This window comes from Stigmatopora argus, chromosome 4 (genome assembly GCF_051989625.1).
Source record: "Stigmatopora argus isolate UIUO_Sarg chromosome 4, RoL_Sarg_1.0, whole genome shotgun sequence".
Taxonomy (NCBI): Eukaryota; Metazoa; Chordata; class Actinopteri; order Syngnathiformes; family Syngnathidae; genus Stigmatopora; species Stigmatopora argus.
Genome location: NC_135390.1, coordinates 12,781,846 through 12,804,482, shown reverse-complemented (window position 1 = coordinate 12,804,482; position 22,637 = coordinate 12,781,846). Strand labels below are relative to the sequence as shown.

At 38.3% G+C, this 22,637-nt stretch overlaps 1 protein-coding gene across 6 annotated transcripts in view; it reads right to left on the bottom strand.

The window, feature by feature from the left end:
- LOC144073649 (calaxin-like) overlaps nt 1-20,522 on the bottom strand; it is a 29,853-nt gene extending 9,331 nt beyond the window's left edge. For 4 of the 6 annotated variants that reach the window (XM_077599662.1, XM_077599659.1, XM_077599658.1 and 1 more), the window contains exons 1-10: nt 20,194-20,522; nt 19,840-19,926; nt 19,466-19,537; nt 19,224-19,247; nt 19,063-19,140; nt 18,506-18,615; nt 17,369-17,522; nt 15,843-16,011; nt 15,653-15,725; nt 11,368-11,494 (exon numbers count right to left, since the gene is read on the bottom strand). In XM_077599662.1, the coding sequence (XP_077455788.1) occupies nt 15,674-15,725; nt 15,843-16,011; nt 17,369-17,522; nt 18,506-18,615; nt 19,063-19,140; nt 19,224-19,247; nt 19,466-19,537; nt 19,840-19,926; nt 20,194-20,398 (951 nt within the window). In that variant the 5' untranslated portion in view covers nt 20,399-20,522 and the 3' untranslated portion in view covers nt 11,368-11,494; nt 15,653-15,673. Of the gene's footprint in view, nt 1-2,457; nt 2,497-11,367; nt 11,495-15,652; nt 15,726-15,842; nt 16,012-17,368; nt 17,523-18,505; nt 18,616-19,062; nt 19,141-19,223; nt 19,248-19,465; nt 19,538-19,839; nt 19,927-20,193 lie in introns of those variants that run through there. The other 2 variants (XM_077599660.1, XM_077599663.1) reach the window with 2 other exon arrangements.
- Nucleotides 20,523-22,637: the final 2,115 nt, after the last annotated feature.

The following is a 22,637-nucleotide window of genomic DNA, read 5'->3' as shown; positions in this document are numbered from 1 at the left end:
CACACATTGCTGTTGCACATTGAAGTGAATGTTTACTGGTGGCTTTTGAGCCAATGCACTTAAATAAGAGACACATTCCTTGTATCCAAAGAATATGTAAATGCTGTACATAGGGGATGTCGGGTATCGTTGGGATATTTATATGATACGTCTTTGTACATATACTGTATGAACGAATAGCTGTATGATCAAGACAAAACCAATTCTCACCACTTTTGTTGTTGCACTGGAGTTCTGAGGACACTTTTCTACAGGGTTGCACACTTGAAGATACACAACTATGTATGTATGTTTGCATGCGAGTTTAAAATGACCCTTGCTTTGGAATCCCCTATGTCAAACTGCTGGGATTTGTGATGTGAGAATAAGGGAGTCCACTTGGCTCCCGGAGACCTTCACGGAAACTTCTGAGCCAAAACATTGAGTTCTTGATAAGAGACCACTCCCACACTCTGAGGGACAAACATTATTTTTGCCGGTTGGTCCTGGAAGCATGTATCAGACGGGCACCGTGTATACCCACGTGAAAAAAACCCATTTGCCTGCCGACATTAAGACTTGACCTCATAGATGTTTGCCATCACGAGACACATTTCAAATGTCATCTACTAAAACAATGTAGCAGTATCTATGTCCAGCCATATGTGTAAAGTATGAATGTACGAGCACTGTACACCCCGTCCCTTTTATTTTTTTTAAGTGAAACAACAAAGGACTTTCAGTGGCTTGATGTGAGGAAACAATGTGAACAAATAAATATTTTTCTAACTTGAATTACTTTCTTTGTATTTGTATTAACAACACACTTGTTAGACTTGATTCAATATACAAAAAAATAATCTTATGAATCACTCAGAATCAGAAATCACTTATTGTCATCTGGCATAAAAACTAAAGTGTAATTAGACAGCAGCAAATAGAAAATAGATTTATGGGTAAAGTAAATAAACAGCTATTGAATAAGTGAAAGAATAAATACAGATTTTTTTTAAATTGGAAAGTAAATAAGAAATGTTTAATTTTTTTCTTTAGGAGTAAGAACAGAGAAAATATCAGAGAACATACGGCAAAGTAAAAGGTGATCAAAGTAATAGTTTTAAAAAAAAGCCTGCTATTTACGAAAATAGGCAGTCAATTTCACTTTTGCTATCACAAGAGACACATTCTCCGTGATGGAGCCGTGCAAATATCTGAAATATCAACTCATTCACTGCTTTCGATAGTCAGGTCTACTAGTGGCAAACTCATTTAAACCCCAGCAGAAGGACGAAAGTAGCCACATAATTGGACAACTATCATCATCTCAAATGCAGTGAAAGGGTTAACGGGGGATCACCGTTCCAATGAAATTGAGAGGAAACAAATTTCGTGCAATCACAATGGTAAACGCGACATGATAGGGAATGCTATTTGTGGCCTGGTGCAATCTACATAAAATGATAAAATAGTGACACATGGATTATTTATGGGATTTCTTCAGAATCGTAAAGGGCTATTTTACAAAAGCAGGTCATCAGCTGATAAAAGAGTGAAACATGGATTATATGGGATTTCCTCAGAATTGCAAAGGGCTAGTCCACAAAAGCAAGTCATCAGCATCAAAAGGAAATGGACTGTCATCAACAAACAAATTAACTGGAAATACAACTTTTTAAAGTTAAGCATTCTATTAGCTACAAATGCAATTGGATCATATTTGAAGTAGTCTTCGCTAATTCTTGGCTAACATCAAATGTCTGTTCCTTGAATGAGTCGTTTTAGTTCACGAAAATATTGACATAAATAATGGGAGTTATCAAACGCTCTTTCAGGGTAATTACGTATTTTTACTTTTCAAATTGAGGCTGGAAAATATTTTCAAATACCACATACAAGGGCGACAAAGCCTCTCCACTTTCGAAGTGCCTCTACTTATATGTCCTCTCTGGTTCTCCGTATTGAGGTTGATGCGAAATAAAAATTGGCCGGGTACGAAGCCGGGGCATGAAGGCCGCCAACATTCCTTATTGGACGTGGCCAGAAGAATGCCGAAATGTTTCCCAAGTTGATCCAGCAATAACGACAAAGTAGTTGACTCGCATAATCCCTACCACTAGTGTGTGCGTACACGCAAGTCCATATATTTCAATTTTAGGGGACTGTATGTGGCATGAGAGAATTAATGAAACCATGACTGGCCCATCGGCTGTTCCACCGATTCAGGGTGTTCTCAGCCTCTGGCCCGGAGTCAGCTGGGATAGGCTCCAGCACCCACAGGAAGAGATGAGATGAGATGAATGGCCCAACCAACGAAAAATGAACGATTCATGGTTGCAAAAAAGTGGATTGAAAGGTTGTAAAAGGCTACCTTCAAACTTGCCGATCATGCCTGGATGAATCGTTTTTTTGAAGGAACTGAAACGGAAACCAACACTTGATCTTCACCTGGACATGAAGCACCAATTGCAGTAACAGAGGCCGGGCCCCTCTGAGTGTTGGGTGTTAAGGGTCCCAAAACTGTTTGATGTATGAGACAATTTCTTTAGTCTTAGCTTCTAGTCTAGTCTTAGCGAATGAAATTCTGGGGTAGTCCCTTTTTTATGCCATTAAGGATAAAGCGCAGATAAGAGTTAATAACACCGATTAGGTGGAACGAGCCATCAGTTTATTACAGCAATTAAGATAAAGAGTGTGTCATTTAGAAGCGTGGCGGCTGTAAACAGCTTATCGGAGAAATGTATTGCTTCCTAGGAAGCTTTGCTGTGACACAAACTGGCCTACTCTATATGACAAACTGAACTATTTCTGGTCGTTAGTCATCAACAATGGCCAGAAATATAGTATAACTTGGACTATAGGTAGAATGGTTGGAACCTTATTTGCAATGACTGATATGTTATGATTGCTCGAAGTTCATTTCCAACAAGCCATAAAAAAGCAGAAAAAAAACGATATTTAAAATATAAGTTGAAAAATTGAGTGTTGACAATAAAAACTTGAGCCCTTACAGCTTGAAAATGCTTTATAGGATCTTATAAATGGTCCATTGACTCTCATATCCAAATAATATATAGTATGGCAAGGGGTTCCCAATTGGTCAAACATCTGCATGACTTTTAACAATATATATATATGTGGAAGTTTAGTTCCACACTCTCAACTTCTCAAGTGTCCTCTTGTTACTCATTTATCTTTATGTGCATGCTCTACAGAGGATGGATTTACCATATACATTCTGAATGTAGGTGTGGATTTGTTAAAGAATCCACGAGTGTCAGACCAATCTTACGGAATGTGGCTTTTTTTTGGTGTGCGTTCAAATGGGCAGCAGAACATCTTGAATACACCAATAATAAACAAAAAGGTATGCGCACTCACTTTAACATTTTTGAAGTTATTTGGAGCTCTGTGATTTTTTTTCTCCAAGCAAATCTCATCTTGAGGTCATTTCAAAAAATGAAACTTTTTGGCTTAGGCCTCATGTGACAAAGTTGTTGTCTTATCAGGGAGGCTCCAATGATGTATTACGCATGTTTTGGTGCATGTGAGTCAACTTGCGATAATAAAGCCTAAATCACGTTTTCTTAGCTTTCAGATAGCATCAAATATTGCCTCATTACTTGGCCAGTTGCCCTTTTGAAAAGTTTTCCAAACATTATTTTTCGGGGTAAGGGTCATTCTCTGGACAGAAGAGGGTTAAAGGGAAAATAAAATAAAATGAACAAAATTGTGATACAAAAATATAATTGAAAATACAGTATATTGTTAGTAATATTGCTAGCGCTATATGATTCCCATTACCAAGGGTATTTCCAGTGAGGTGAGGACACTCTTGGTAACCAATACAATAGAAAGAGGTATGATAGGTCAGATTAGGGTGCGACAGGGCAAGGTGACTGCACAAGCAACGCGAGCCATGTTTGGTGGTTAAAAAAGGACATTTTTGGGCAATCTGATGACAAAGTATATTAATGTTTTGGAAGCCAGACTACAAGCACAAGTAGCGCACATGCAAAGACCACGGTGACCAATCTGAGAAGAGATCGGAATGACGAACCTCAGAGTTGAGCACCTGCTGAACACTTAGGTACAAATCGCGTTTCCTAATTCAGTAAAGGGATGAAAGTGCTAAACTCCGGCATGCAGAAATGCGGGAAATTGACGCTGATAATAGATGAGGTCAGAGCCGGCCAGACCACATCCGTCGTGAAAGTCTTCACGTTTTCACTTGGACCATTACTGAGTCAAAGTCTCTGGAGGGTGTCAAAGCAGTTGTAGTTTGGCAAAAGACAAGGTTCGGTCGTATGAGTAAAACTTAATACATTTCCTTCGGGCTTGGAATGGCGTGACTCACGCACTATGCAGGATGTTCAATGGGAGATCTGGCGAAAATCTTGGAATTGCGTCCCTTCGTGGCTGCTTTCAATTAAATTGACTTCCCCCACCCTGTCTGGGCTTTCCTCCCTTTCTGACGTCAAAGAAGGAGGATGCCTTTTGGGCGGCCGCATGACTGAGCGGAATCAGTACGTATTACGAGTACGAGTCTGGACCTTCTGCAACGGGTTATTCGGGGGTTAATTGCTTCTGAGATGAGAAATGGAGATCAGCTTTTCCATACTACTGTGGTTACTCTCTCGGCATCATTGCAAGAATAACAGGCACATAACAAAATTGCTACCAGTGGCACAAATGGGACAAAGTGCACTTGCGATCTGATGTCAGATAACGGCACAGAATTCATTCATTCATTTTCTGATCCGCTTTATCCTCACTAGGGTGGTGGAGGGTGCTGAAGCCTATCGTAGCTGACTTTAGGCCAGAGGCGGGATACACACCCTGTATCAGTGGCCAGCCAATCGCAGGGCACGAGGAGACAGACAACCATGCACACTCACATCCATACTTAGGGGCAATTTAGAGTGTCCAATCAGCCTACCATGCATGCCTTTGAAATGTGGGAGGAAACAGGAGTACCCGGAGAAAACCCACGCAGGCCCGGGGAGAACATGCAAACTCCACACAGGTGGACCGACCTGGATTTGAACCCAGGATCCCAGAGCTGCGAAACCGGCGTGCTAACCACTCAAGTAATAGCACAGAATAAAAAACAAAATTGAGTGGATCCAATTTTAACCCAATCTATTCCAGGAGAGGTTTTCAAAAATTACCGAGATTTTAATACAGCAGGAGCATCCATCATTTTGTTTGTCTGGTGTGTCATTAAATGCCATCATTTCCTTAAAGTAGGTGAAATACAGCCATTGGTACACATTTTCAAATGTCAGCAATACAGTATTTTTAGTATCATGTATCATGTATGAGATCTCAGATTGTCCCGGCTACTTGTCACACATTAGCTACTCACTAAGCTATACGCCACTATGGATGATATACGCTTTAAGATGAGAATTTTTGACCTTGCTTGTGACTCAATTTATTCAAATTCCTAAAAGAAACAAGATCTTTGTTTGTGCGTATGTGTTTTTTTATTTTTTATTACTTATACAGCTGGATCTGATCTGTAATGTCTTGTTCCGGAGTGATTAAATAATCATATTCAGGTTTCTTGTAATCCAGCAGATGAAAAATTAAATCAACAATGCAAGAGGAAAAACAAAATCTGCTTCTCGTTCATTTGCCTCCACCCAAAATTTGCTTAGTCATATTAAATCAATGCATGGGGTCTTGCACAAGTTTACAATTCCTATTCTGCGCAAAAAGTACAATGCTATTTATTTAATGATACGGTACTATAATCTGTTCTTTTTTGTAATTTTTGTTCACATTTCCTTTCGAAATATTGTGATATACTGATAAGAGTGAATTTTGGTCACTCTGATCGTAGGTTTTTCATACTAAGACTTGATAATAGTCCGAGAAAGAAAGAAAAAAAAAAACGCTGTCTGGACCTGATAGCTGTCTCCTTAACAGGTAAGGGAGGGTAGGGCGGTTTGAAGCATTTCAGGCTAACAAGCTGCCAGCTGCAATGTAACAGTGAAAGCGTGGGAAAGAGCAAATATTTGACTAAGGGCTATTAAAAAGTGTTAAAATATGGTTTCAAACACCAAGCAGAAATTAGGTTTTAAACAGCAATATAACTATTTCTATTTGCCCCACGCACCCCTCCCACACACACACACAACACACACAAACAGAAATATGAAAACCCTAATAATAAAATATCTGCAAATATGCATGGGTCCATTATGCAACAACGGCTTCAACACAACAGATCTAGACATTGGTTTGAAAGTGGCGAGATATTCCAAAATATGCCTTGCTTGCATGTACTGCAATGATGGAATTGTTATAGGAAAATATCATTTCAGATTCACTTCAGAGTTAAATGGACAAGTCACTTGTTGAATTTTGACAAACAAGTCCGCCCATCTATTTTCTAAGCTGTTTGCCAGTTGACTATGGGTAAAAGTTGGAATCCACCCTGGACTGGTCGCTAGCCAATCACTACGCACATTAGTTGTAGACTCATATTTATGAGTTGTCACTGATCATAAGTATTTTGAGGAAGCGAGAGTAAGTGAAACACAGCTACAGTGAAGGGTGATTCCAACTCAATAGAATGGAAGCCAAGGTTCAACCTCAGAAGCATGAACCCGATGTCCAAAGGCAATGTTTATGAAATGTAATAAATAAATCGATTTGGTAAAGGTAAAGAGAGTTTTTAACATGTCCGCCAACTTTGAATGGATTAAAAAAAATGGTGATTTTTGTAGTAAGGCTTTAAAAAAAGGGCAAGTTCTGAAACACTGTAAGCGTATCCGTCCCGAATGTCAATCATACTACTGGCATTTGTTAGCGTTAATCCTATTACAGTTAGTGTGTTTCCTCTGTCAACACAATCGTGCATGTTTGAACCCTCCGAGCCAGAATGGAGGAGAAAATAGGGTCTTTCTGAGTCTTTCTCTCAGTCTGCAGCGTAAAAATACAATATTTGATCCTTTTAGAAATGATCAATACGCAGTGGTTTGATATGCCATTCTACAATTAATACTGAATTAACATTTTCAGCACTTTTCATCAAACTTTATTTCCTGTATTTAGAAGAAAATCATAAAAGTGAACGGACAGTTCATTTTGTAATCTTGTTTATGATTTCCTCCAACAATACTGCCATAAAAGGCATGTGGAGTTAAAACACCACGATTTCAGTCACACCGCACACGATGAAAGAATTCCTCCGGAAAAACATAGCAACACAGTAACAATTTAGTTGCCAAGCAAGAGTAGCAAAGCTTGCAAAAATGAGACTATATGACGTATAGAGCCCAATATTGACATTCATGATTGATGCATGGCAGTTTGAAGCATAGGATCTCACACACACACACACACACACACACAAGGATCCAAGTTTTCCCCTCATAGACACAAACTTTTTCTTGCATGTCATGTAGTTTAAACCATGTTGTAATATTATTTTTGCAGCGGAGCAAAGTACATTCAGATGTTGGGGATGGCATACGTACGTCAATTTGAGACTTCCTACTTGGATGTCATCTGTAGTTGCCAGGGGAACGGAGAAAACTAGCGGAAAAAGCCCTAGCATGTGTTGCTGAAACGTCACGTTGAGGTATTGAGTCACGTCTGACTATATTTAGAAATTTACTACTCCTTTTTAAAGGCTGGAGCAGCCCGCTCACTCTCACACAACTCAGGGCTTCACCGGGATTAGGACAAGAAAGAGCACATTCTTGGCAGGGCTCAAATGCTTTACTACCCCCCCCCCCAAAAAAAAAGCACAATATTTGATCAATTCAACGCAATAATTGCAACCATGGCTTTAAGATTACAAGTTCAAAGTGATCAAAAACATTACATTTAAAAAAAAAAAGGTGTATTCTCGAAGTTCTAATCTAATCTAAAGGAGTTCAAGGTTCGGACTATAAAATACTTCCAACACATATGTAAATATTCCAATCAATTGCTTTCCTTGTTCGAGTCATGTTTTGTCGAACAACAGATTTGAATACTTTTTAAAAAGAAATGTTTATGGGTGGGCAAAAAGAACTTTCTAAATGTCAACATAATTAATAGAGCATTAACAAATTAAAGGTATGAATGGCAGTAACTTATTTGGCTGCTATTGATGGTGTTAAACGTCTTATATGTTTGAATTGGGATGGTCAAGGATTAGCTTTTTATTACCTTCATTAGCGGACAATGAGTTAAATGCATAATTATTCCAGTTTAGCGTATAAAAAGTAGGTTAAATTGTATGTCTTAAACTAATTAAATGTTGAAGAGAGCCATAGTATTTGCATGTCTGTCTGAATCTTTTTCTCGTTTTTTCAGGGAGGGGGCTTTTAAAAAATCTAATGGACTGATTTTCTCTTGTTTTAAATGGAGAAAATAATCAGAGATAAATGCCTTTCATTAGGCAGTGACCCATATCTTGATGATTTACTATTTTGACCTGCCAAGGACATAATCAAATCCTCACGGGTGGCTAGTTTATGCTTGAGTTTGCGTAATAATTTCAACTGTAGAAAAAAAATTGGCCCCTCCTTCTATTACTTGCTTTGATTTTTTTTTTTTAATTCCATATTTGGCCAACAGCTGCTCACTAGTACCCTCTTTTGCTAATCATATCCCATCCAGCTAAACATCAGAATGAGACATGCAAGTATAAAAAAGGACAAATTATATTTGTAGTAGAGGAAAATGAAGGTAAATTCACAAATGTCCATTATGAAGATTGTGTTTTGACAATGGCGAGAAAAAAATGATATTATTATAAAAGAGGATCGGTCCAAGTATTTAAGTATGCAAACTGTGAATTTCTTAGACATTTGATAATGGAGAAAATGTTTAACAAATACTACTACTAAGAAGAATAAGAAAAATGAAATTGTGTTATTTTAAAATATCAAAAAAAAATACCACTGGGATGGATTTGACCAAATAGTTGTCTTTCTTTTTAACAAATTTATTGTGTCATTTAAACACATCGTGAAACCCCAAGCACTGCGTTTTAAAATTAATAATTTTACTACAGGACTATAATTCCAGAAACATTTTGAGAGTAAAGGGAAGATCATACTGTGTGGGCATCAAAACAATTTGAAATACTTGGACATCTATCATCATCAATGCCAATGAGTTCATTACATGGTACTATAATGTGTGAAAATTATTTATAGATATAGTAATTATCTCAGAGCACTTTACATATTGAATATAATAAAAGCGCCCATTCAACACACTGTGGTGAAGCTTTAAAATCTCATTATACAATTCAATTCAATTATTTTATCACTAGTAGTAGAAATGGGAGGGTTGGCAGCAGCTGATCAAATGTTCAACCCTTCAACTAGTACTGTCAATGCCAGAGAATGAGTTAAGCCTGACCAAGCCATGATAGCAATTAATTTACAATTGTTTAGTATTCAAGGGAAAAAAAACTTTGTATTTTTTTCCTCCCAAAAAACTAACGGTTGTCGGAATCTATATCGGGAGCCAAAAAAAAAACAGTATCAGTGCAACACTAGTCAATAGCTTCTTGTACGATGACGAAAAAGACACGAGAACAGGTTGGCATTATAATGTTCTAAAATTCAAGATATGGCATTTGGAGAAGAAAAAAAAGAACTAAAAGGACTTGACACCCCCACTTCTGGAATCCTTTCACCAGCATCAGAGTGCCAAATTTTCTTCAATTTATCAAGTTAATGGTTTAACCTACTTGACACATAATGTTGATATGACAGATAATCGGGTCTGTTCACAATAGAAAGGAACACAAAGATCCTTTTTTTTTCTTTTTATTGGCGTTATCGTGGTTTTGAAAAGTGATTTTTAAATACGGTGAATATATATTTTCTTGACATTATTTGAAAGAGAAACTAGAAATTCCAGTATATGAAGGAAAGTTAGCGAATGATTGCCATGTGTGGAAAAAAAAAATGTGGACGCTCCAGCAAGACATTAGAAAAACATAGGGTAATGGGTGTGGGTAGCATCCATGCTTGTAATGGTCCAGTCTTGACGCACTCATTTTATGTATTTGTGTGTGCACGTGTGTGTGTGCGCACGTGTGTGTGTGTGCGTGTGCGTGTGTTTGTGGGCGGAGGGGGGGTGTTTGTGAAAAAGTGGTGAGAGGTTGATGGGTGTGGGACTTAATGACGATTATAGGTTTGCTTTATGGGGCAATTTATTTACTTAATAGAATATACAGCCGCATACACGCATGCATACACAAACATTGCTTATGTTATATAAGAGGCGTTAAACTCAAGCACAATGTATGTTTAGCCTAATTAAATAGAGATTACATTTAAAATTTAAATAGACATGCAGTTCAGATGATTTTAATATTAATATGCATAAATTAGAATGTATGCATGTCTGTCTAGAGTAGTACTTCAAGCAGTTGTAGTACTTCAATAACAGGATTTTTGAGTGGCGTGTGGACTCGAATGCAAGGAAGCAGGAGGGTAAAGCGTAAATTCTCCAAAAGATTTCTTTTCAAAAACAAGATCAGGAAAAAACTAACTAAATGTTGGCCTCCCCCCAAATAATTATTTCAAAGTATTACAGAAACGTTGCCAATTAAATTGAACACAACCACAGTTAATATGTGATCTGAATTTTCCCTTTGAACTTTTTAGAAAAATGCGCGTAATCGTGGGAGGATCCATTTAAGGTGGTCGATTGCATGGTCTTATTTGAATCTGAATTTTCTTTTAGGTCATTTAAAATATTATACTTACAAATACTAGATGAAGAAAACTAAAGACAACAGCCTTATTCTTCAAAGGTGGCTCAGATCCGCAAGTGAGTTAATATAATGAACTGCATTCATTGATTTCTGCCAAATATTCAAGTCGTTGAACAAATATACTACATTTAATACATTATTTTCCCAACGCATCTCTAGCTCTCGCTCCAAAAAAATGACAGTTTGACTGAAAATTAATGATAACACATTTGCCGTATAAGGCCGTTATACGATAGAACTTCACCAACCTTCCACTGATTCACGAAATCAAACCCCACTTGACCTAACTTTTGAACATTATTTCTTGATGTACAATTTATAAACATTTGCCATGGCAACATCACTTGCGCACGCACACGTCTTATGTAACAGGGAACAGTCAAGCCGACTCAATACAATCCAGTGCCTAGTCAGCACCATGTAAATTGCCTCACAGCCTCAAATTTCCATCATTACGGAATGATGGCATTGATAAATAGCTATCTTTAAAATGACAACTTCACGAAGAATTAACGACGAGCCCACGTTTAAGACTGGTGCCATTGAAACCAAAAACAACTTTGTATCGTGAAGACGGAAAATACTTTGATTATCAGAAGACTAGATATTCATGCATCAAGACAAGACATTGGAATGAATAAATTTCTTACCATTAGAAGACGTATTCTTGGCATGTAACAGGGTAAGCAGTGCTTTATCAGCAGTCGATTAAAACCCAAGATAACCTCCTTAGACGCAATGTCGCCACCTTTTCCATTTGGCTCGCAGCTGGTAGGCCTGACAAAAAACAAACACGTCAAGTCTCGTTTCTGTCAGTGCGCACCTGCTCAACACTGCTTTAAGTCACTTCCTCGCCACCCCCCAAAAAAGTCAAGATTAGGAGTAGTTGTACGTCATGAAGTAGAGAGAGAGAGCAAAAAATCCCAAATCTCTCTCGACCACCTGGAACCACCTTGCACGGCTGCATTTATTCCTCGCCTGCCTTGGAACAAAACAAAATGTTCTTCAAAAAAATTGCAACGAGGCTGACATCAAAATCACTTGAGTGCTTTGACTTCTCAACGCGCAAAGACTGTGACCACGGGACTGCCTGTACAGGCCACAATGCAAATCAATTGCAGAAGCTTTACACACGCCGTAAGCATCCCATTTGCCATTCATTTGAAAAATCACTTGAACGCATCAATAACAGTTACACCTGGAGGGTCGTTACTGGGGAGAACAGGCATCCTCGATCGGAACCAGAATGATGTCCTAATCAGGTGAAGGTGGGTAGGGTTATCTTATTCATCTTTCAAATGGGAATGTGTTCATGCGGACGCCGTAATTTCATGACCACAAGAAAAAAAAACCATATATGCCACACCTGACTTATTGTCAAAACAACTATTTTAAAAAATCATTTCAAATTTTGAGCTGGCTAACATTCTTCCCCAGATCCTTCCTCCCATCAGCTGTCAGGCTCTTTAACAAAACAAATGGCTGAATGTTAAGACCAACCGTATGTATACATGTACATCTATGTGTATGTATGTATATGTATGTGTATGTGTGTGTGTATGTGTATGTGTGTGTGTATGTGTATGTATGTATATGTATGTGTATGTGTGTGTGTATGTGTGTGTATGTGTGTGTATGTGTGTGTATGTGTATGTGTGTGTGTATGTGTGTGTGTATGTGTATGTGTATGTGTGCGTGTATGTGTATGTGTGTGTATGTGTATGTGTATGTGTGTGTGTATGTGTGTGGATGTGTGTGTATGTGTGTGTATGTATGTGTGGATGTGTATGTGTATATGTTTGTACATATTTACATATGTATGTATGTGTATGTGTGTGTATGTGTGTGTATGTGTGTGTATGTGTGTGTATGTGTGTGTGTGTATGTGTGTATGTGTGTATGTGTGTATGTGTGTATGTGTGTGTATGTGTGTGTGTATGTATGTATGTGTATGTGTATATGTTTGTACATATTTATATATGTATGTGTATATATATACATATTTATATATATATATATATATATATATGTATATACATACACATATATGTATATATATATATATATATATATATATATATATTTCAGCAACACACTTATTCATTTATTTATATATTTATGTATTTATTTATTACCTATCTATTTATGTCTAAAATGTATTTTCCTGTGTCTGCATTCTCACCCTCTTGCTACTGTGACAATGAAATTTCCCAAATACGGGATGAATAAAGTTATCTAATCTAATCTTAATATGCTCATCTTTTGGCTGGATGGTAAACATGTAAACAAATCTGAATGATCACCATGATTTCATAAATATCAACATGCCACAAAAAAGTGATTCAGTTGGAGTAGTTAAACGTATTTATCCTACTGACAATGCAATAACTGTGACTTTGGTCTTTCGATTTTACCCAACTAAACTCAACTGTATACTTAAAACAAAATGAGTGTAACCATAGTAACCTTTGGTGTGTCATTACATTTACTTTCAGTATGCAACAAAACACAGAATTACTATTTTACTATTAGGTGAGTGATTCCTCAGGTATACACTAATGTACTAATCCAAAATTGTTTTGTAAATCCTGACATTATTCAAGCTAATATCTTATTTTGTGCCCTTCTAAGGAGCCCTTCAGACTCCCTTCATGATCCATCTTCCTCCATTTAAAGCACACCCTTCCTTTTTTTTCCACCACTACGAGCGTCAAGCTTCCGAGTCATTCGAAGAACAACAAATTTAAAGCAGTTGAGGTTACTTTCATATTGTTTTCTACTGGAAACACCAGTTGATTGTGAAATATTGAGCAACAATTGCCTGAGAAGGCTGAAAAAAAGACTCAAAATAAAAGTCGTGGAAAGGACATCAATGACGCAGAAATGTCATTATTGTCACCAAGGGAAATCCAAAAGAAACACACATCATTGACATTATTCTTAAATTACCGAAATAAATGTGATGTTCTAACCAACACTGGGATTAAAGATGATTTAATCACCGGTTCAGATGTTAACTATTTAGCTCATTACGAGAATCGATGAAATAAAATATACCGTAGTGTCAGACACATTACAGTCATGCCAATTCTTTTATATTTTATTATATTGATAAATAAAGTTCATTAATTATTTTCTCTTTTTTGATAAAATGGAAATCTTAGCTTAAAAAATGGAAAAAGAAGCAATTTTGGCTTACACAAACATAAATTAGTTCAAAATAGGAGCTATATATAAAAAAAATATTTTAAAGAAAACAAATTGTGTTGTGCAGTCTAATAAAGTCTTTCACCTGTAGTACTATCGCTCCAGCTTATATTGATTTATAACTAATTTACTAATTAACTTTAATTATATATTTATTCATGTATTTATTTCTTGACTTACTTATTACCTATCTATTACCTATCTATTTATGTCTAAAATGCCTTTCCTATTCCTGCATCCTCACCCTCTTGCCACTGGAACAACGAAATTTCCCGAATACGGGATGAATAAAGTTATCCAATCCAATCCAATCCAATAACTATATGGCTGGTAATAAAATGTAAGACATGAATGGCTTCCATTAATATCATTCCCAGACTAAACATAATGTGAAGCTATTTTTCATTCATTTTTAAAAATGTTCCTCTTAAAAAAAAGTTGGGGTCAGCTGCGCTACAATTTTGAAATACCTGAAGCACTTGGACAAACCAATAGCTCCTTTCTTCCTTATTTGGCACATCCGAGGGGTGAAACTTTCCCAGCTGATGCGCCTTCCCAAACACATGCCAATAATTGCTTCAACACAAAGTAGAAAATTTGGGAGTTTAACTTCTCGCCCTTCTCATGGCTGCCTTCCAAACACAACCTGTTGATCATATTAAATTTGCCTGACACACACAGGAGAATCCCACAGTTGGCTGGGATAGGCTCTAGCACCCCCCGCGACCCTCAGGAGGATAAGCGGAATGGAAAATGAATGAATGGATGACACACAGGAGAGTGGGAAATAAAGTCATAAAGAAGCTGGCTGTGAAAAGAAAATTATAGCACTAAACCACAGTGAGGACATTTTGGGAGGAAACACCAAAAATCTGTGATCTCATGCCTTTACTACAGAGAGAAACTCAGGACATTCTTGCATGACACCTGGATTCTTGTCATGTATTTATAACAGTCTTCAGTTTTTTATTTACCCAGTATAACATTTCTGTATTGGCTGTCAGATTGTCGTAAGACATTTTCTTAAATTAAACGTATTTAGTCATGAGCGTCGAAAGAGTGGAGCGTAAATACATTTTATTCATAATTAGCTGTTGACAATGGCAATGTGAGTGGATTTCATTGCCACGTTAGATATTGCCTGACCTTCATTTTTTGACACCTGGCATATTTAGTGTGAGGCATTCTACATTCAAGATGAATTCAGTAAAAATGTTCACATTTTAATTATGTGCTACAATTTGTTAATCCAAGAAAGTCTGAACAAGATAACAGTGACGAAAAGACCAGTCCAAGTCAGGTAAATGACCACCTATTATGAGGGGCGTGTTCAGAAAGGATTATTTTTTTCCAGCTTGTACTGCCTCCTGGTGGCCAAACTAGTAAACTACAACGATGGATAAAATAAAATGAACTCAACGCTGGAATTAACAAGCTGCTATTTGTTCATTTATTCGCGGCCATTGGTGAGCAACGCATTTTAACTAGGAATAATGAAAGTGCATGATCATGTTTAAGTGCCATTGACTGCAACAGACGTCTTAATCTATGTGCAATGGGAGGAGTCTGAGTGATTGACAGGTGTCAACTAGATAGACTTGTTTATATGTGATTTATATATGATTTGCTGACACCTCTCAACTCAAAACTGCTGCTAAATATTGTGCCTATTTTGCCCTCTACTGGTGTAAAGGATGAATACAACTTGTAGTTTTTAAAAGGGCTTACTCTGGGATCATCACTCTCATCTTAAATTCTTCCAGTGCGTTCAGTCCCTCTCTTTTTCCACAAGAACAACAACCTGTAAATGATTTGATAAAGAAAAAAATTCACTTGAAAACGTCCATGAGCAAAAAGCTATGCACAATAACATACTGGTGATTTGCATTAGTGCAAAAATAGTTGCAAACTATTTTACCTCAATGAGAGAAAGAGCAGCAGCAACAAAGATGTAAAGCAGATGGCAATGAGGACGAGTGGTGGGGGGCTTTGAGAGGGGGGAGGCCCAGTTCGTAACCTCCCTTCTGGAAGAAGAGACAGCTCAAATATCTCTAGCAGCTCGGATTGCTTCACCACAGTTTGGGTCACTTGGAGGAGGGAAACAGTAGTACGAGAAAAAAAGATGATTTGAAGATGGATTTAGAAATACACATTACCCACATTATCCAACCCTACTTGGTTAATACGCAAGTAAACACAATGGCAACCTGATGCTGTGCATTGTTGGCTGGGATAGGCTCCAGCGACCCCGCAACCCTCGTGAGGATTAGCATGTTGGAAAATTAACCAATGAATGAACGACAGCCAAGAATGTTGGTCAAATGACTAAAAATTTGTTGTTGCACTCGACAATCTGGTGATGAAAGTCAAGCCAAAGTACATCAATCTAAGACAAAAACACTATTTTAACCAGGGAATACCTCGACTAAACTCCCTTTATTTGTTCTTACAAACCTCAAATCAAGAAATAAAATATACAATACAAGCTAAAAACTAGTGCAAAAATACCATGACTGGACGTTTGGTCGCCGGACGTTTGGTCGCCCGGGTGAATATAATTTTGAGAGCTGGTTTCAACAGTAGATATTTAGATATTAAACTCTCTCTCTCATGAATATAATTTTGAGAGCTGGTTTCAACAGTAAACTCTCTGTCATATTTTCAAACGTCCGGCGACCAAACGTCCGGGCGACCAAACGTCCGGCGACCAAATGTCCAGCGACCAAACGTCCGAGTACCCAAAAATACAGTACAAACTAATCAATAACCTTGATTTTTTTTTATCTTGATTATTTTCTTTGTTGTTGTTTACATTTTTATTAGCCATTGTGGACTTTGTAACCAAGATTAGACCAAATAAATTTGGCAAAATAGTGATAGTGACTTTTGCCGAGTAAACGCAGCTTATGGAGAAGCACCACCAATTTCGTCACACGCAGTTTCTGGGTGTAATGACAAGTAGGCTTTTTGTGTTGTGGATAATGACGACAGGGCCTATGTCCGATTATTATTATTATTATTATTATTATTATTATATTTTCACTGCGAGGTAGCTTAACCAAAATAATAGGTTCAATAGGGTTCAAATGATTTCGACAAAGAGGCCTAATAAATTAAAGCCTTGTTTTTTTTCATTGACCACACAGTAATTTTGTCATATCAACACGTTTCACCATCAATCTCAGGAAATAGATCAACAACCTTCCTAATCTTGCAACTGCATCAACGTTATTTCATTGGTTAAAATTGGCTGCCACTGATGGTGATAAACGTCTAATCCATTTTGACCAAGAAACAAAAAGGATTGGATGTTTATTGCTGTAAATGACACCAAAGTGTAATTATTCAAATCATGACATTTGAAATGGATTCCACGTCTATTGCTGTCAATGTCAGCCAAAACTTCAAGTATTTTTATTTCACATTATATCTTTTTCGGACTACCTGCAAGATAGTAGTATATTCTGACAATGGGCATCTCGCCGATGATCTCACACTGATAGGTGCCTTCGTGGTGCGGCCTCGTCGATGAGATGGAATAAAGGTTGTCTTCCCCTCTTGCGAGTTCCCCAAATAGCTCCATCTGCTGAGTTTTCACCTCAAAATAGAAGATAGTGGATTTTTTTTTAATCATTCCACAATATAAGCCCAGAAAGAATTTGCAAATATAGTGATTTATCATTATGCATTTTCTTCAGTGGAAAAAGAGGAAATCTCCCACTAAATCCAGTAGACGGCGCATTTGTGCTGTTGTGTTTTGCTGCCCATCCTCATTTGGGTTTGGAGGAGTTAAAGTATGTCCCAGACAATTTTATTTGTTGTAAATGCTGTCCTGGTCGGCATCCTTTTACAATGTGCTACATAGAATCTTCAATAAGTGGAAGGCAAGTGTGTTTTATGTGGGAGTATCTGGAAAATTCCCCATACCAGTACACCAGAGTCAAGATTTGCACTAAAAATGTAGATGATCTTTTTCGGCTTGAGGTATGCTAAAGCACATTTGGAGAAGCCAGCTTCATTTTGAAATAGTTAATGTGAATTGATGAAACTAAAAAAAATAAAATTTAATTATTTGAACATAAGGGGTGGTAAGAAGGAAAGATTAAGAACACAGCACTGCAAGAAAAGCAATTGCAACGCCAGTAAAAATTTGGTGGTGGTTAAATCAAACTTTGGAATTGCCAGTGCAGGTACTATCTAGTTAAAGTTGAAGGTCACATAAATTCCAGGCAAGATGAGCAAAACATGAGAACAATGTTCAAGTATCAGTGACAATTAAGGGCTGGATACTCCAACAACACAACAACCCGGTTTACTGCTCATCGTCTACAAAGGCATTAATACAGAGAAAAAGAAACCCAGTAGTGTGATTTAAAACAGATTGTCTCGACTTTGAAACCATCAAACCTGGCTGAATTGGAGGTGTTTTTTAAAGAAGATTGGAACTTTGAACCAGAATCCAGACCCTCGTTGGAAGCTTTAGTGAAAGTTAATTTGCTTTGGCAACCCGTCATGGGACGAGCCGAGCCAAGTGTAGTAGTAGTACTTAGATGTGACAAAGTGAGAGCAGCAGAAACTTACTTTGGCTGCAAACTTCCAAATCCTGATGTTCGTGGGATGAGTGGGTAATGGAAATTTGGGATCGCAGAACATCTGGGTCGAGTTTTTCACTTCTACTGATATATTTTGAACTGAAACACACACACGCAAGCTGTACATAAGATTCCCTCAGGTCAGGTCCCCATTTCCACACTGAACCGTCCTTACTGATTCCGCTTAAGTAGAGTTTCTGACGAGAGGACTGGAAGTGAGCATTAGCCCGGCTGTATGGACTTGACATGATAGCATAGTGTGAGGGAGCTAACTGTCACCTTGCATAAAGAAGCCAAGGGCTTAGAGTGAAACCGTGGATTCTATGTGCAAACGATGTAATGTGCGGAAATAAAACCTTGCCTAAAGTCACGTTCTCCAAATCCTGACTCCGTGCTAAGAGCATTTCAAGGATGAAAAGCTAAGCGTTTCCAGGAACAAGGACACTCGAGAGGGTGAAATCAGACTTATGTAAGGATGTGTCAAGTGTGGATTGCAACATTTTGTCTTTTTTTTTGCACAGCCAAACCATCTTTAGAGATTCTCACCTGGGCAGTCAAGAGGCAAACCGCAGGAGTCGTATTTGCAAGTTACGCAGCTGTAATGGCCATCTGTTGTCTGGTAACCTAGTAGATGAATGGGAATATTCTATCAGTAACAGTTATCAAGAGGCCTTGTGCTAAATTGTAGGAGGGTGCTAGGCACTGACCGCATGGGGGGATGCATCCAGTGGCTGAAACAAAAGAATTTTGAATGATTAGAACTGGGCATATTTAATATCACCGCTGACAATTTGCTCCATCTGACAGTTTTTGTGCTCTCCACAGTGCGTCAAAAGCTGTGATAAGATAAGTAGCGCATTACGCAGAGATCAGAAGGAGCTATAATGACTCATTACGGGCTTCAGTTTGGATGAAAAGATGAAGGTAAGGGGAGGCGACCACGTCTCACCTCGAGACACCAAGGAGGCTTTAGCAATGAAATTGTCTGCTGTTGTCTTCAGCCAGGACCTGAACTCTGCGTCTGGTGGGACATAAAGAAGAAAGACATTTGTCACTCCATATTTCATATTTTGAGTACATTTTCAAAACTGTACTTCTACTTGTGTAAAATTACACTAATGCAAGAGTACGTAATTCTGAGTAGATTTTTTGGGGGTTTCCTTTGTCGTGAATAAAATGTAAAACATGCCTTTATGAAGCCTTAATATCCAATTAGGGCATGGAGCTTAAATATAATTATGGGGAAAATTGCCTTGGGCTTTTAGAGCTATCTTAACATTTTATTTATGGGAAATAGTGTTTATCTGTGAGAGGTCGACCTACCAGATTTTGGGACTGACTTCAAATCCTCCTTTGCGCTGTCAATTAGTGATGCCATGATTGTTTTCAAGTCATTATCATAACCTTTCCCTGTTAAAACACATACACAATTCATTTAACCACCCATTCTTCAAATTCTATTTATCAAAATGGGTCAACCTATTGAACTCCTGAAAAGATGATGTCTTTGAATCACCTTGTGTTAAATTAAGCTATACCAATTAATTTACTGCGCCTTCTTTATAGTATTACAATAGAATAAATAATCAAACAAACCCATAATCAAAATTGGGACATTCCTCTGCATGCATTTGCTTGTGCACATGTGCAGAATGAAGTGTCCAAAAGTTGCCATACCGACTTTGCCGGCTTCGATCACTTGAGGGTTGTGGTTGAACAGTTCGTCATAGTATTCGAAGCATTTGTCGAGGTGTTTTGCGTACGTTGTACACAAAATTGTGCCTTTTTCGGGTGTCACGAAGCACTGAAAGCAGCCGGCTGAAGTCCTGATTACACCGCAACAAACACAAACACGTAAAACGCAACATGCAAACTTGCACATTTTACAACAAAACAAAGAAACAAACAAATACAGAAAAAGACAGCACTTGCACAGAAAAATCCAACGCAAAGAAATAAATTAATCAATAAAAAGCGAGAACGAGTGACAGCACGTTCTTCGTACTCGGACGCCACAGGGGGTCAATATTTCGTCACTGTGACGTTGTAGATCTGCGCCAAACGATGAGGAGAGACACGTCCACACGTAAACATAAAATGCAAGATATTTCCCCCTACTTGCAGAATAACTAAATCACTTCATTATACGTAGTTGTAAGGTTCTACCTATTGCTCATACACAATACTGACATTTTTCTCTCTTTGGTTACTTTGGTTACAGTGTAGTACTATTAGTACTACAACACAGTGGCGGTCCGTCCATTTTCTCGTAGCGCCTTCAACGAATCAATCCAACCCTCAAGAACTATTTATGGCTATAAAACCTCGACTGCAGCTACAGCTCCGACACATAAAAAATAATCAATAAATCAATGCACAAAAATGGGGTAAAATCCACTTCCTAGCAGCGTTTAATGATTAAATACAAATACTGGAGCTTTTCAGACATTACAACCGGGCCAGGGGAGTGATTTTCCCGGGAAAAGACAGCGATGAACATCAATGGCATATGGGCAAACATTGCCCGAAAATGGGTAAAATCCAGCCGAGAACAGCATTTATTGATTAAATACAAATACTGGAGCTTTTTAGCCATCGGAACCGGGCCCGGAGTATTATTTCCCCGGGAAAAAGAAAGCGATGAACGTCGATACGTCCATACGCGAAACGGCAAAAATTGCACTAAAATGGGGTAAAATCCACTTCCTAGCAGCATTTATTGATTAAATACAAATACTGGAGCTTTTCAGACATTACAACCGGGCCAGGGGGTGATTTCCCCGGGAAAAGACAGCGATGGACGTCAATGGCGAAACGGCAAAAAAATGGAATTATTTAATAAGTATCGATGGACAAAATATAATATATGATTCAGATATTTCTTAGGCCAGCATAGAAGGCCTTGAAGGCCCTGATGGCCTGCCACTGCTAACAACAACAACAACTATTACTAATACTACCACTACTACTACTATTACCACTACTACTACTACTACTAAAAGTCCAGCTAATGGATGTATAACACAATTCCATACTACTACCACTAGCAAAACCACTACTACTACTGCGTTTTATAATCTGGTGTGCCTTATACATGAAACAAATTGTAACATTTAATGCCAATCATTGAAGATGCGCGCTTATAGTGCAGAAATTATAGTAGTTTGATAAAAATACATTTCTCTTTTATTTTCACCTTCGGCATCTTCACTTTCACTCCCGTCAAGTGTTTTATTTTTCTTCACTTCACTTCCACTTTCATGATCAAAATCACTAGTTGATCTTTTACGCTCTCAAGGCGTTGGTACGTCAAGGCACCCCTGAACTACTTTCATCTTCTAAAGTACCCGCCGATGTATGCGAAGAAAAACATAGCGTCTGTCATGGCGGCGCTCTGAAGCGGGCTTCAAGTGGGAGACAGCGAACACTATGGGCGAGGTCACCCGTAATCTTTCCAGATGTTCTTAACAGTATATGGGCGTTAGCCAGCTTGAGTACATCACTCACCACGAGAGAAGCATCCCCATTGTGATTTTTTCCCCCTTCCAATTATGGGGTCAGTAAAATGTCAAAAATTGCTATGTGGAACTGCATAATAAAATGAGTGACCGGTGTACCTCAACATCCAATTACAAAAGGAGCATTCTTGACACCTCCCTCCAGTCTTTTGTCTCCTTCGGTCTGCCTCAATGCACCAGCTTTACTGCAGAGCAGAGATGGAGAGAGGGAAAGATGGGTGGAGGGTGTCATACAAAGAGGTGGTGGTGGGGCTTAATGTTGATGTATACATTGGGAGGGAGGGGGATGAAGCAAGAAGCATGTTTGTACTAACGCCTCGAGAGAAACCGGTAATCTAACTCGCGGTCCAGAACGAACAAAGGAGGCAAGGCACGTTCTTGGTGGTGGTGAGCAAATGAGGCGAAGTGAGGCAATGAGCAAGTAAAGGCAGCGAAAGGGATAACAGGGAGGGAAGAGGTAAGCGAGGCCACAAGTGACAAAAGGGGGCTGTACGAGTGAGCGGGCGGGCCTACAAATCAAGCCCACCGCCTCATCACATCCTGTATCCCCCACTTGTCTACCATCCTCCCTCATCACTATGGCTGTGTCTCCATGGCAACCAG